The 16735-nt window shown below is 43.8% G+C and overlaps 1 protein-coding gene across 1 annotated transcript in view; it reads right to left on the bottom strand.

The window, feature by feature from the left end:
• myo1d (myosin 1D) overlaps positions 1–16735 on the bottom strand; it is a 98724-nt gene that overhangs the window by 46088 nt on the left and 35901 nt on the right. Inside the window, exons 6-15 of the mRNA XM_084154089.1 lie at positions 16323–16418; positions 15527–15643; positions 13505–13708; positions 12057–12202; positions 11687–11801; positions 11139–11309; positions 2688–2758; positions 1836–1910; positions 1529–1661; positions 950–1116 (exon numbers count right to left, since the gene is read on the bottom strand). Of these exons, the coding sequence (XP_084010215.1) occupies positions 950–1116; positions 1529–1661; positions 1836–1910; positions 2688–2758; positions 11139–11309; positions 11687–11801; positions 12057–12202; positions 13505–13708; positions 15527–15643; positions 16323–16418 (1295 nt within the window). The remainder of the gene's footprint in view (positions 1–949; positions 1117–1528; positions 1662–1835; positions 1911–2687; positions 2759–11138; positions 11310–11686; positions 11802–12056; positions 12203–13504; positions 13709–15526; positions 15644–16322; positions 16419–16735) is intronic.

Here is a 16735-nt window from a genome sequence, read left to right as displayed (position 1 = left end):
ATTTATTATTACGTAACATCTCATCTGATGAAAGTGACTTGCTGCCACCTCAGTGACATCACTGCTGTCGCTTAGCGCCCGATCTACCTCTGGAAGGGAGACACAAGGTAACGTGATCGTGCGAAGCCCATCCTCTTCTCTCTACTGCATAGATCTCTATGACTTAGTCCAGTACTGACTGGATTCTGCTTGATCAAACTCAAGCCCAGCCCCGGTTTATTCACTTAGTCATGAATTGATGTTAGTAGGAGAACTGTTGTACATAAAATAATATCATAGTATCATGGTAGAGAAAAATGTATTAGGGACTGTCAGTCTATACTGGTGAATGGATTGAAAACAGAGGCAGGAAGTAGTGAGGGTCATAGTCTCAATACAACTCGTCACAGAGCTTGTTTTCCCCCACTGAATTGCAGTGCGTCGACTGAATTCGATGAAAAGGCAATTCATTAAATACATCCACTCTGTTACAAGGCTGTTCCTAGTCAAGGGCACAGGAACATTGTGTTGATAGGGAAGTATCAAATCAACTGTCTGGGACATTGGCTAAACAACAACTTAATACCTGACAGCAGGAAGTAACATGATAAGGATGGGAATGTAGGGAGGATGATGTTGCCCCTAGCCAATGATCTAATGCAGGGGTGGGCATCTTGTTCAAGCTTTTGTTCCAGCCCAGTTATAACACAGGTCCCGTAAGAACATTTTGTAATTAAATCACACATATTATAATGTATTTTTTGCACTTCGCACAATGCTTTAGCACTACGGAAACGTCGCCCTCAGAGTAGGAGTGCTGATATAGGATCGGGATAAGGCCTTTTAGATAATAATTAATATGATTATATGGACAGAAGAGACTTGATCCTAAATCAGCACTACTCTGAGAAGCTTTTTGAATACGGGCCCTAATTCTACTTCTACCCGGAGATGGGGTGGAAGCTCGTACCTCTGGAGGAAGCGGGGGTATTCCTGGCGGTTGGCGAATCCGGCACGGCGCACACGAACGTTCTCCAGTAGGCCTAGGTACTCGACCTGGTGGCGACAACGCTCGTGCTCGAACAGCAGGGGCGACTTGACATCGTTGGGCTTGATGCAGCGCACGTAGTAAGGCTCCTACACACACGCCACAGTAAGGGGACACATCATTGGCTACTATGGGGTTCGTCAGAAAGTGGCACTGAACACTGACTACATGTAAATAGTCTAAAATGGCTTTACCCCCTAGTCTCCTATCCATTATCTGCACGGATGTGGAAGAACGGGAAACGTGAAAGCTAATTCCTATAGAATAACCAACATGTTTTTTCCACCTATCCTGTGAGTTCCCTTGTGTAATTTTGAAGGAGAGGAGATGAACAAAAACCCACTTTAGACTATTAAAGTTGAAATACACACACACACACACACACACACACACACACACACACACACACACACACACACACACACACACACACACACACACGCCAAGTCAGTAGTACAAACAGAAAATTGGATGTTGTTGGCCAATTAAATAGCCCCTCACCTTGCAAGCCAGGTTCTCCACCAATGCGATCATGGAGTTCTTAAAGAGGGTGGCGGCCGTTAAGGGTCGTTTGGTGACCTCAGTGATCCTCAACTTGCCCTCTGGCCACATCACCTTCAGCACTGGGTTGGAGCTACGGAGAGAGAGGAAGAGAGGAAGAGAGAGGTAGAAAGAGAAGAGTAAAAGAGAGAGAAGATTGTTTATCAGTTCTTCATTGTAGGTGCTGTTGTTCTGTTTTTTGAAGGCTACTGTGGCGTCATGAGAGGGGAGGAGGGGGAGAGGGGATAGCAGGTGTGTTGACTCTGACCTGTTGTACAGTAGCCTTTTGAAGTCCTGGAAGAGAGTGTCCTTGTTCTTGTCGATGAAGCCAACCACAGAGTACCTGTGTAAATACAAAAGTGCACACACACACACACACACACACACACACACGTTTCGAATATCTTTTTCTGACACTAAGACCGTCTTAAAACTTGCATCACCAAAGACGGTGCTTAAAAATGACAACAGCGTCTCGTAAACCCTACTCAGAAACGGTTACAATGGATGAGTCACAGAAGAATTAGAGAAGAAATCCTCTGTTTCCAGTCTGAGACAGTGTAAGTGTAGGAGCCATCTGTGGTATTCAGTAAGACCCAGGGGACACTGACCCATTACACCCCTTACTCTACAGTATCAGGCTGCATCTCAAAATGGCACCCTATTCCCTATATAGTGCACTACTTTTGGCCAGATCCCATTGACCAGAGACCTACAGTATGGGCCCTGGTCAAAGGTAGTGCACTATATAGGGAATAGGGTGCCATTTGGGACGCAGCGAGACTCAAGTTTGAGTGCTCCCTGAACCAATTAGGCTACGCTGCAGGAGGCAGAGTCCATGGTATTTATAATGGTCTCATCTCATCTTTAAAGCCATTTAATATGTCAACTATGGGGAGTTAGCTAGAGAGCTGCTGGGCTGGACAGGCACTGAGGATGTCTTGCATACTGTAGCATACAAAGCTTGTGATTTGGCAGATAGTGTTTGATGATCTCACATTTCTGTAATGATTAGGGTATTAAGAGAACATAGTGAAGTGCAATGAACTCACTACTGCCGCCACAATGACTTTTAGCCGAGAGTGGTTCCATACAGTACACCACCGCAATGGTTACTTACACAACATTCCCTGCATAGTGCCGGATACGGAAATCTCTGTCAAACTCCAAACTCTTGTCTGTCGGTGAAAGCTGAGGATGGAGAGAGAGAGAGAAATAAAGAGAGAGAGAGAGAGAGAGAGAGAGAGGGGGGGGGGGGAGACAGAGAGAGAAATTGAGTAACACAAACCGGGGGAAGTGGGGACTAGTAACCTATGCAAAGGAACTTTACTCTGTAATATCAAGGATATCTGTTTTCGTATGTGCTATACTCAGTTTTTCTTTACTGGAAAGTTGCTTCCCCAGATATAACCTAGTGTACCCCATTAGAGGGACAGAAGCAGCGTCCCCAGATATGAGAGAGAGAGAGAGAGAGGAAATCTGTGCACATTAAATATGAATGAGCTGTGTGTGGTGCCGCAGGAACTGATGTGGATGGCTGTATGTAGGCCAGTGGTTGAGTGCAGAGAGGAGAGAAAAGTAGCGTGACGGGAAATGCAGAGAGGTCTGCCGCAGTCCTCTGCAAACTCTAATGAGCCTGTGTGTGTATACCTGACCGGATGTGAGTGCGTGTGTACCTGTTTGTGTGTGTCTGTATATACATCCATCCATCCATGTTTGTACACCTTTGTGTTGATGTTTGTGACTGCGTCAGTTGTATATTGGTGTGCTACAGTAGAGTAGCTAGTGTGTCTGGTGACAGAGAGAGGACGCCCTAGTCAGCCCTGTGGCATGGTGAGAGTAGCATTATACAATGGGTATCATAAGTGGTCCTCTGTAGCTCAATTGGTAGAGCATGGCGCTTGTAACGCCAGGGTAGTGGGTTCGTTCCCCGGGACCACCCATACGTAAAAATGTATGCACACACGACTGTAAGTCGCTTTGGATAAAAGCGTCTGCTAAAAGGCATATTATAAGTATCCCCTCTTTGATGTGTCTGGGTGGTTTAATACATCAGTCACAGCATAATTATTAACTTGAGATATTCAATGCCTGATTTGTTATTGTTACCCATCTACCAATCACTGCCCTTCTTTATGAGGCTTTCACAAAGCTCCCTGGTCTTTGTAGTTTAATCTATGATTGAATTCAATACTTGACTCAGGGACCTTACATATATTGTATGTATGGAGGACAGAGGCAGTCATACATTTTTTTATATCAACCCCTAACATATTATGTGATTTGTTAAGCCACATTTTACACCTGAACTAATGTACGCTTGTCTAAACAAAGGGGGTGAATACTTACGCAACAACTATATTTTAGTTATTTAATTTTTATTAATTTGTAAAAATGCATGAAATTAAAAAATTTCATTATTTTCTCTGACATTTTTGACATTTCTGCCTTGTATTTTAATGAGACTAGATGCCACTCTCTCTCTCTCCCTCTCTCTCTCTCTGTCAGCATAATATTTTATGAATGGCAGTGCAGTAGTGGCACTTATACAGTGGGTATCATAACTATTCACATTACATTATGTTGCTTTATAAAGTGGGATTCATAAAGCAACATAATGTAATGTGAATAGTTATGATACCCACTGTATAAGTGCCACTACTGCACTGCCATTCATAAAATATTATGCTGACAGAGAGAGAGAGAGAGGCATCTAGTCTCATTAAAATACAAGGCAGAAATTATTAGCACACAGCAATAGATTAGAGAACCTCCAATAAGCCATGGGGACAGACAGTGTTATATAAAACAGGGACAGCCAGGATGTTTGGAGGAACAGAGAGGCTGAGTGCCTGAGTCATCGAGCAGAGAGCTCATACACACCTGTCACGAACGCTGAGTGTGGATGTGGTGTAGGGAATCAAGCGCAGGCACACAAGAGTACGTCAACAGTCTTTAGTGGTGCAAAACAACTCCAAACAGGAGAAAATAGCCAACCCAACCGGGAGGCGCGAACGACAAATGCGCACACAACACAGTGCGTAAAACAAGGAAAAAGCGCACGCAGTGCGGACTCTCGAAATACACAGGAAGAGAGTCAAAATACCAAGAACACGAACAGCTGACAGGAACAATCACACATAACACCTGACCCAAAATAACGGAACTAAATAGGAACACAATCAAACACTAACAAGGGACAGGTGTTACAAACAGACAAAACCAAACGAACATGAAACATTGAACGGTGGCAGCTAGTACTCCGGAGACGACGACCGCCGAAGCCTGCCCGAACAAGGAGGAGGAGCAGCCTCGGCCGAAACCGTGACAACACCAAAGGAAGAAGAGAAAGTCCCTGAAGATGCGAATGTTGTTAACAAGAGAACAACTCACAGGCAGCAAACTGTGGAGGAAAGTATACAAATCTCTGTGTGACCGCATTCAAATTCCTATTCAAAGCCTTGAAAATGAATGGGCATGGCAATAGCAGAAATACTTGAGTGGAACTGTGATAGGGAATTGATCCATGAAGGGCCCGTGCTCTTTACAGGCCAGTACAGCCAGCCAACCTGGCAGCTAGACATACAGCCAGCTAGCCAGACAGACAGACAGAGGCTGCTGGAAGCCACCTTGTCCTCATCTATCACAATAAGTCCCCCTCCACACACACTGCCAGCTATATCATTACCACCTCTCTCTCTGTGTCTGTCACTCTTTATCCAGCCTAATGCCTACTGTATATCAGATGAGAAAATGGGGGTGGGGGTGGGGGGGAAATGGAGGACACCGCGCAAGGGAGATAAAACGGATGGTTTAGAGAGAGGGAGAAAATAAAGAGAGGGGGACAAAACAACGGAAAGTAAAGAGGGTGAGAAAAGGACAGAGATACATTCGGGATGAGGTGAGGTGGAAAAAGAGGATATGAGCGAGAAAGAAATAAGCATGAAGCGAGAGGGGATATAGCATTTAACACCTTCAAATTACTCTTTTACTAGAAAAGAAATGAGAAGAGAGTGAAGATGGAGACAATGTTTTGAGTGGGGGGGGGGGGGGATATTGGGTTCTTCACATGTAGATATGGGACAGATAGAACATATAAGGCATTAGTTGGATCCAAAACAGGTTCAGAACAGGTCGATTGTGCCTGTATCACAGTCATGTGTACACAGACTGTAATCCCTTGGCATAAGTTCCCTTGCCTTTTGCCTATTGGATCTTTAGTTCCACATTCATTCCTTTGAGAACGACACTGCACCTGTACACAAAAGCACTGAACATTCTCTGATTTAAACAGTATGTGAGCATGTTGGCCATTCATATCTGTACAACTCAGAGAAAACGAGGTCATACATTTGTAGTCATACTAGGGCGATAGCCTGTTTTGTAAATGGATGAACAGCTTTATAGCAGAGACCCCTCTGATCACCCTAACACCTGCTGTCCCTTGTCCTCCTGCCTAAATCTCGCCCTCCCTCCAGCACCTCTCCTCTCCTCTGCCACCTCCACCCCCATCCTGTTCACCACCTGTGCCTCGCTCCCCCGCCCACTGACTAAGCTGGCACCTGCAGGGTAAACACACCAGGCGGCCCGACTGACTGGCTCCAAACCGGTCAATCACTCACCACAGGAGCCAATCAGGACACAGGGAGATGGATGGTGCTGTTTCACGGCCACCTCACCCGCTGCAGCTGTCATGGTATTTACTCTCTCACATTACCTCTCTAGACTGCATATTATTACTTTTTAAAAACAGAAACAGATATACAACTGAGTATACTAAACATTAGGAACACCTTCCTAATATTGAGTTGCATCCCCCCTTTTGCCCTTAGAACAGCCTCAATTTGTTTGGGCATGGACTCTATAAGGTGTCGAAAGCGTTCCACAGGGATGGTGGCCCATGTTGACTCCAATACTTCCCACAGTTGTGTGAAGTTGGCTGGATGTCCTTTGGGTGGTGGACCATTCTTGATACACACGGGAAACTTTTGAGTGTGAAAAACCCAGCAGCATTGCAGTTCTTGACACAAACCGGTGCGCCTGATACCTATTACCATACCCCGTTCAAATCTTTTGTCTTGCCAATTCACCCTCTGAATGGCACACATACACAATCCATGTCCCAATTGTCTCAAGGCTTAAAAATCCTTTAACCTGTCTCCTCCCCTTCATCTACTCTGATTGAAGTGGATTTAACAAGTGACATCAATAAGGGATCATAGCTTTCATATGGTCAGTCAGTCTATGTCATGGAAAGAGCAGCTGTTCTTAATGTTCTGTATACTCAGTGTATAAACTAAGCACCCACTTCTAGGAGAAGTTCAAACGTCATATCAAGAATATGATGCATTGAGAGGTAAAAAGCCATTGTGTTGGAACCGGAGATCTTGCAAAGGTCCCATGCCAAATATTTTCAGCCTCATGAGAGGGGAAGAGGTGTTGTCGTGCCCTCTTCACGACTGTGTTGGTGTGAGTGGACCATGTTAATTCCTTAGTTATGTAGAAAAGTAGCCCATAAAAATAATTAATTCCTAGCATATATAAAGACATGGTATTACAGGAGTACGACCTTACAACGTGCACAAGAGAAGGCATACGAGTCGGACAGCAAATTGGGAGATTCGAAATTTGAGTATGGTATCAACTAGTCTGGCTGACACCTAACTTGATGTCCTTGTTACTTCAGAGTCCGGAAAGGCTATTTGTTATTGATTGGTTCTCCTCTGTGTCTTTCTAACTTAAACACCCACTTGGACAGACACACACAGCCCCCGAGCGCCGCACCCTTCCAATTCAACTGTTGGATTTTCAAATCCAAACAGCGAGAGGTCTCAACCCCCTTCTTCGTGAATACTGCACTAACAACAGACTCCTGTCTAGACCAGCGTGTCACAGCTCTCCCTCACTGTGTACCACATCAGCCAAGCTAAGTATCGACATAAGCAGTTCGAGGAGAAGCAGGGAAGCGTTTCCTAAACCTTTATATAGCTAGAATAACTGCAGTCCATTTAAAACTTCTTCAAAGTTCTATCATTCAGTTGTCAGTAAGTAACCACTCCTGGCACACCACAAAGAGGGATGCCGTGACCAAATAACCATCCACCTAAACGTCCTGGCCCATTATATCAATTACATCCAGTAGTTTCATCTAAGTGAGAGGTCTGTGTAAACAACAACCCAGATCCACAGCTTCAAACACCCCTTGATTCATACATAACAGCCCTGACAAGACTGAAAACCAATAACAGGGACTTTTAAAAGGGATATTTTTATTAGACAACATAACAAGTCTCTAGGTCTGGAGGAGCTTTAAAAGCCAAGATGCGCCTGAAGACGCCGCCACTGATCAAGACGCTTCTTCATTTCCACATTCTATCTGATCTGGAGTGTGAGGTCTTTTACCAAGGGGTGTAACAGTGTGTGTGTGTGTGTGTTGTCAGAGTGTTTACAGAGAACAGAGAGGAGCTTGGTGTCTAGCAGCTCCAGGACCTCTTCATAAAAAATAGGGTGACAACATTAGTGCTGACAGACAGTGCAGATCTTATAACAGGCTAATCCACTCTGATAGCACTGCTTCTCTCTCTCCCTCTCCCCCCCCCCCCCCCCCCACACACACTTACTTGAGAAGATCTCCAACAAGAACTGCAATGATAAAAAACTGCTTGAGGTCTTTCAAGTCTGCAGAGTCTGTGCCGAATGAACCTGGCAGCCGTGAACATTTCAAAACTTTTAGAGCAGAGCTACTTGTAGAGTATGGGGCGTGAAGTGTGAATCTAAAAATGTATCCCGACAATGCACCAGGGATGAGCCTTAGAGCATTTTCAGTTATGCTTTTGCAATAAATCCCACTTTTAAAAGTAACCTTTTAGTTTTTTTTCTCCTGATAACAATGAGAGTCAAGCATTTTCACTATGTCTAACCAGATCGTGGCTGATAGCATAACTACATTATGGAAAAAGACATCCACATAATCAGGTAGCATCCTTATTCTTATGTTCTCTCATTCTCTGCCTGTCAATCTTCTCCACTGGAGTCTATGGGGACTGTGTACTCTAACACACATTAGCCTAGCGCTAGGTGTGTTATCTCTGCAGAGGGCTGTGCGCGCGCACACACACACACACACACACACACACACACACACACACACACACACACACACACACACACACACACACACACACACACACACACACACACACACACACACACACACACACACACACACACACACACACACACACACACACACACACACACACACACACACACACACACAGGGACACATGCACACAAAAACGCACACACATTAACACAAAAACACATATGGTATGATAGCCATCTGGCTGCCAGCCCTCAAGGCCTCAGCATTAAGCTAATCTTTGACTTGGTCTATGACTAGATGAATGGCGCATAGATGTAACGATCGCTTTATTCACTTGAAGGGGAATGCAGTCTTTACCCATTGGAGTGATTGGACTGAATGAGACCTTGGCTAGTAGCATTGCCCAATGTACGGTCTTTGTATGGAGCAGGGAACATCAACTAGATTCAGCTGCAGGACAATATTTATTTTAGTGAATAGACTGTCAGGGGGCCGGAACATAATTACAAATAATTTGTAGACTGCAAATTGACCGCAAGAATTACAAACAGATATAATATTGGACTAAAACATAATCATATCAAACCTTGCTTACATTTGTACAAGATCACATACAGTCACCCGCTAGTTTATTAGGTACACCAATCTAGTACCGGGTCTGACCCCCCTTTGCCTCCAGAACTGCCTGAATTCTTCGGGGCATGGATTCTACAATGTGTCGGAAATGTTCGTTGCTCAATTGGTATCAAGGGACCTAACGTGTGCCAGGAAAACATTCCCTACACCAGAACACCACCGCCACCAGGCTGTACCAGGCAGGATGGGTCCATGGACTCATGCTGCTTACGCCAAATCCTGACTCTGCCATCAGCCTGACGCAACAGGAACCGGGATTCGTTGGACCAGGCCATGTTTTTCCACTCCTCAATTGTCCAGTGTTGGTGATCCCGTGCCCACTGGAGCCGCATCTTTTTGTTTTTAGCTGATAGGAGTGGAACCCGGTGTGGTCGTTCTGCTGCAATAGCCCAACCGTGACAAGGATGGACGAGTTGTGCGTTCCGAGATGCCGTTCTGCACACCACTGTTGTACTGCGCCGTTATTTGTCTGTTTGTGGCCCGCCTGTTAGCTTGCACGATTCTTGCCATTCTCCTTCGACCTCTTTCATCAATTAGCTGTTTTTGCCCACAGGACTGCCCTTGACTGGATGTTTTTTGTTTGTAGCACCATTCTCGGTAAACCCTAGACACTGTGATGTGTGAAAAGCCCAGGAGGGCAGCCGTTTCTGAGATATTGGATCCGGTGCGCTTGGCACTGACAATCATACCACACTTAAAGTCGCTTAAGTCACTCGTTTTTCCCATTCTAACGTTCAAACGAACAGTAACTGAATGCTTCGATGCCCATCTGCTTTATATAGCAAGCCACAGCCACGTGACTCACTGTCTGAAGGAGCAATCAATGTTCGTGAACGGTGTGGTGTACCTAATAAACTGGCCGGTGAGTGTTTGTATCTCTATTATGCGTGGGAATACTTTGGAACAGATTTGATTTCCTAAATTAAAATCACTTGGAGCTGATTTTCTGGTGTTTCTACAGTCTTAAGTCAAACAAGAAAACTTGGGGGGGGGGAATAATAATCAACTGGCTGCCAATTGGGGAACCCTGTCATAGAGAAACAGCTAAGGTGATGACACATAACACAGTCTAGGAAGTTTAGGGTAAAACAACCTGTTTATCAGTGATATGTCCTCTATCTTTACCTTGTACCTCCCCTCCTCTCCATCTGTTCCTCTTGTTATGATTCTGTCTCTTCCATTCTCTTCTCCCTCTCTCGCTCTCTCCCTCCCTCCCTCCCTCCCTCCAACACCCATGCCAGCGCAGCAAGACGCCCTCTCCATTGACTCCTATTGGCTGTCAGTGACATCACTGGGGACAGAGTGTTGAGTCAGATAGACCTGCACTCGTTTCTCTGACGCATGTTGCCCTCTTGTGGTCCACTGAGTGAAATACTACCCTGTAAAATGCAGCCTTCTGAGCCACTGGGGAACAGATGTGCAGATAAATTAGTTTTTCTTAGTCTGGTGGTGTACAATGGCTTTAATGCCAATTAGACTTTAAACAGGATTTGATGGAGCTGATAATTGAAACTAACCAAATTATACAGTATATGTCTCGTCTTATGTTTTAAAATCACTGGGCTTGGTTGTTGGGCTAATAGCATTACTTTATAATTACTGGGAACAAGCCTTTAAAATCACAAATGTTTTATAAATCGCTAATGTTGTTCTAAGGTTACCACTATGCCCTGTGGAAAGAAGAAACCCATTGGTGCATCAAGCCTAGGGAGATCATATCCATGTGTCCACATTGTTGAGGTGAATTCCACGTTCAATTCAGTCAATACAGGAAATTAATTAAAATTAAATTAATGAATTGAAAATGATTTCCTATTGTTTCCAACGTACCTTGCGGCTGGTGTAGTGGGCGTGATTGGCCAGCTTGCTGTTGAGTCCCTGTAGGAAGACCTTATCTGTGACTTTTCCCACGTTCATACAGGCCTCGTCCAGCACAGAGAAGATGCCCTTGTGTTGCAGCTCCACCAGGTCCACAATGATCTGGTTGTTGAAGTAGTCAATCTACGCCCAGGTACAGAGAGAAAACAGGGGATTAGTATATCATTACAACTAAAACCAGTACTGGGAGGAAGAAGCTCCTGGTAGACATATTCAATGGAATAGGCGGCAGGTAGCTTAGTGGGTAAGAGCGTTGTGCCAGTAACCGAAAGGTCGCTGGTTCTAATCCCCGAGCCGACTAGGTGAAAAATCTGTCGATGTGCCCTTAAGCAAGGCACTTAACCCTAATTGCTCCTGTAAGTCGCTCTGGATAAGAGCGTCTGCTAAATGACGTAAATGTAAATGTAAATGTAATGAAGGAGAATGACTTAAGGTAAAGTGACAATGCTGCAGTAGGCGATACAAGACATGAGTGGTGTGGAACCAAGATGCAGCCTTACATGTTTCCAGGGGATTCCCTCGCGCTGGTACTCTTCCTGTTCCTGCCTCAGCACCAGCTGAATGAAGAGCTGCTGCAGCTTCTCATTACAGTAGTTAATACAGAACTGCTCAAAGCTGACAGACAGACAGACAGAGAAGGAGAGGTGAGTGAATGACTGTGACCCTGGTTTAAATTGAACTAGACCATAAATGCTTTATGCTGTGTTACATACAAATCAACTAAGTGTCATGACAGAGAGATTGACACTAAATGTGTATAAAGCCAGTACATTTCATATTGATGTATAAGAAACAAGACTAACTCAAGTAGACGTTCCATGCTGAAGTACATTCTATGTTGATATATTTCTAGCGGACACAGCTCCTAACCTGTTGTTCTGAAAGATCTCAAAGCCGTAGATGTCCAGCACGCCGATGACCGTGTTCTTCCCGTGGACTTTGGCGTCGTAGTTATTTACTTCGATGACATCATTGATCCTTCCCACGATCCAACAGAACATTCTTTCATACATAGCCTGTTGGTCACAAGCCCCAACACCAAGGCAGACAACAGTAGACCAAGATCAGATGAGAAAGCAGAGTTAAATGCATTCCTTAGTCGGCCTACATACACTTGTTCCTCTTTTACGCAGAAGCATTCATAATATGTTACACTGGTTACTTTAAAAACTGGGTAGGACTACCACGTCTAAATCAACATTTAGCCCATTTCACAAACCCTTCTTGTTAGCATTATCATTGAGAGTTGGTATTATCATTGAGAGTTGGTATTATCATTGAGAGTTGGCATTATCATTGAGAGTTGGCATTATCATTGAGAGTTGGCATTATCATTGAGAGTTGGCATTATCATTGAGAGTTGGCATTATCATTGAGAGTTGGCATTATCATTGAGAGTTGGTATTATCATTGAGAGTTGGTATTATCATTGAGAGTTAGCATTATCATTGAGAGTTAGCATTATCATTGAGGGTTAGCATTATCATTGAGGGTTAGCATTATCATTGAGAGTTAGCATTATCATCGAGAGTTAGCATTATCATCGAGAGTTAGCATTAGCTGCTGTGCACGAAGCGGCAACGTAGTGTATTTTGTATTTATTAAGATCCCCATTAGCTGTTGCAAAAGCAGCAGCTACTCTTCCTGGGGTCCACACAAAACATGAAACATGAAACATGACATAATACAGTCCCCTGTAGCTCAGTTGGTAGAGCATGGCGCTTGCAACGCCAGGGTTGTGGGTTCGTTTCCCACGGGGGGCCAGTATGAAAATGTATGCACTCACTAACTGTAAGTCGCTCTGGATAAGAGCGTCTGCTAAATGACTAAAATGTAAATGTAATACAGAACATTAAAAGACAAGAACAGCTCAAGGACATAACTACATACATTTTTTTTAAAGGCACATGTAGCCTACATATCAATACATACACACAAACTATCTAGGTCAAATATGGGAGAGGCGTTGTGCCGTGAGGTGTTGCTTTATCTGTTTTTTGAAACCAGGTTAGCTGTTTATTTGAGCAATATGAGATGGAACGGAGTTCCATGCAATAATGGCTCTATATAATACTGTACGCTTTCTTGAATTTGTTCTGGATTTGGGGGCTGTGTAAAGACCCCTGGTGGCATGTCTGATGGGGTAAGTGTGTGTGTCAGAACTGTGTGTAAGTTGACTATGCAAACAATTAGGGATTTTCAACACATGAATGTTTCTTATAAAAAGAAGAAGCGCGCTAGATAGCTACCTTAGCTAAGAATCAGCATGTTGACAGTTAACTGTGCATCGGTTAACATAGCGTACTAGCATTAGCTACCTTAGCCAAGGCGTCCCGGCCGTAGCTGGCCTCCTGGGCCGTGTGCTGCTTGTCAATGACGTCACGGCCGGTGGCCACGGTGCGGTAGAGCAGGGCCTTCTCAACATTCTCCTCCTTAGTGGCCAGCAGGTCCCCGATCATCGCCACCACCTTGGAATTCTCAATCAGCGTTGTGTCACCGTCCACACCAAACGTCAGGTTGCCCTGGGAGAGGTCACATGGAAGTAAATACAGGAAGTAAACTGTAAACTAAAGAGACTATGTGGAGTAATAGCGTTGGAGAAAAGGGGAGGAGAATAGCACAAACAAAGGGCTGGACTGTTTCCATTCAATGCCGTTTCATTCAAATCTGTTCCATTTGAAAGGTGACTCATTACACAACAAGAAGTCACCACACAGTAAATGATGATGACATATTGCTGAGTATACAGTGTCTAGAGAAAGTCTACACACCCTTTGCACAGTCTTCACATTTTGCTGCCTTAAAAATACATCTAAAAAGGGATAACATTATTTTTATTTTAAAGATCTACACAACCTACTCCACATTCACAAATTGAAAGAAATGTAGAACATTTCCCACATGAATATATAAAAAACAAAGATGTCCTGATTGCGTATGTCTTCACACCCCAGAGTTGGCACTTGGTGGAAGCTCCTTTGGCAGCCATTACAGCTGTGAATCATTTTCTAATAATATTCTACCAACTTTGCACAACTCTTAGGGCGACATATGTCCATTGTTTTCGTCCAAATGTCTCAGTTAAGCACATTACATTTAGTTGGGAATCATTGATGGCCAGCAATATTCAAACCTTGTCTCTGATTTTCAAGCAAATTTAAGTCAGGACTGAGACTAGACCACACAGGAACACTTAACACCACTTGGAAAGCCATTCTGGTGTAACTTTAGATAAAAATGTGTGCAATTGTCTCACTGCAAAATAAAACTCTATCCCAGGGTTAGGTTTTCAGAAGACTGAGGTGGGCTTTCCTTTAACTGACAAAACTCCCCAGTCCTTGTCGATGACAAGCATACCCATAACATGATGCTTCCACCACAATACAGAGGGTTTCACTCTGTGTTGTGTTGTATAATATTTTACCCAAATCTGTAGTTTTTAATTTAGGCCAAAAAGTTAGTCTTTGCTGAGTTGTCTTGCAGTATTATTTAACGACCTTGTTGCAAATACTCCAGTCTGAATGGTCCAGTCTCTTTCCTGACTTAAATCTGCTTTAAAAAAATCAGAGACAAGGTTTGAATATTGCTGTCCATCAATGATTCCCAACCAAATTTTCTGAGCTTGAGCAATTTTGACAAAAACAATGGACACACAGTATGTTGCCCTAAGAGTAGAGCAAGGTTGGTATAATCTTATTCAAAATGATTCACAACTGCAATGTGTGCCAAAGGTTATTCCACCAAGTATTAACTGGGATGTGAAGACATACGCAAGCAATACATCCTCATTTTGTATTTCTTAGAAATGTTGAATATTTTTTAGAATTTTTCTTTCACATTGAAAATGTGGAGTAGGTTGTGTAGATCGATAGGAAAAAAATCTAATGTAATTTTAAGGCTGCAAAATATGAAGACTGTACAAGGGATGTGTAGACCGAGTGGCGCAGTGGTCTAAGGCACTAGAGATCCTGGTTCGAATCCAGGCTCTGTCGTAGCCGGCCGCGACCGGGAGACCCATGGGGCGGCGCGCAATTGGCCCAGCGTCGTCCAGGGTAGGGGAGGGAATGGCCGGCAGGGATGTAGCTCAGTAGATAGAGCATGGCGTTTGCAACGCCTGGGTTGTGGGTTCGATTCCCACAGGGGGAATACATTTTTTTTATTTTATTTTTATATATGCGCTAACTGTAAGTCGCTCTGGATAAGAGCGTCTGCTAAATGACTAAAATGTAAATGTAAATGTAGACTTTCACTAGTGACTGTACTTTTAACCCTGTTTCATTTTAACCTATGCTAACCCTGCTGGCAGGCCAATAGAGCTAGGAGTTATTATGGGGTATTACCAGGTGCAGGATAGTGGCCAGGACCTTGTAAACCGTCTGGAGCTCATCTGCTGTGAAGCCGATCACCTTCATGGCGTCTGCCACTGCTTTGAAATCAGCACCATCGTTAATGGACGACTGTGACAGGGAGAGAGAGAAAGGAGGGAGATGGAGGAATAGAACAATCAAACTGGCTACAATAGGACAGTGTTTGTCCCCTAATTTCACACAAAACACGTTACATTTAGTCCATTTTGAAGGAAAACTTCCGGCTAGTGTCGTGAATTTAGTCAAGATATTTACTTGATATCTACTTTTGATCAGTCTGTAACACTGGCCAAGTACACCACTTCCTCACTTTGGCAAGGACGAGTTCATTCCTAACATGTTTCCCCTCCCAGCAGCCAAAGTCATACAGTAGGAATCACTAGATGACCACACATTTCTTCAAGACAGAACAGTGTGAGTGTCAGTCGGGGGCTATTCCTATAAAAATTGGACCATGTACAAACCACTTCAGCAGTTTGGGCCCTAGCTCTGTTCTGTTCCATGACGTCACGTTGTTTGTTGCTATAAAATATTGTTTTGTTCCTACTAATTAAGCTTCAAGTGCAGAGACAGCAGAACGGATATGCCTGCTTTAATTAAACGATGTGTTAATAGCTGGGCTTGTGTATCTTTATTCCTGAGAAAATAAACAGTGTGACCAAATAAACACAGTATGATAGTGACATTCTCTGTCTAGTACTTGTTTTTGTGACTGTTTATGTAAAGTTAGGGGTCAAAGTAGATATAGTTCTGTAGTAACCTACAGTACCTTGACGTGGCCTCCCACTTTGATGTAGTTGTAGGCTGCGGGGTCCTTCGAGACATGGAGGGACCGCAAGAGAGACTCAGGACCCCCTTTAACCATCTGAAGAAAACGGAGCGAGAAAAAGAGACACAGAGTCAGTAGTGACACATGCCAAGAACTGTTCAGTATTTACATTCTAAACCATTTACATTTAGCGACTTACAGGAGGAATTAGGGTTAATTGCCTTGCTCAAGGGCACAGACAGATTGTTCACCTAGTCGGCTTAGGGATTCGAACCAGCGACTTTTTGGTTACTGGCTCAATGCCCTTAACAGCTAAGCTACCTGCTGCCCCCTATTTAATTTTAATGTTGCTGTTAATCATATATAACTCCACAGTAAAATGGAGCAAAGGAAAATAATTATCTAGATCAATA

The sequence above is a fragment of the Coregonus lavaretus genome (assembly GCF_964263955.1).
Source record: "Coregonus lavaretus genome assembly, chromosome: 1".
NCBI classification, from domain to species: domain Eukaryota; kingdom Metazoa; phylum Chordata; class Actinopteri; order Salmoniformes; family Salmonidae; genus Coregonus; species Coregonus lavaretus.
Note: the sequence above shows the minus strand (reverse complement) of the source record. Positions and strands in the feature narration are given on the sequence as shown.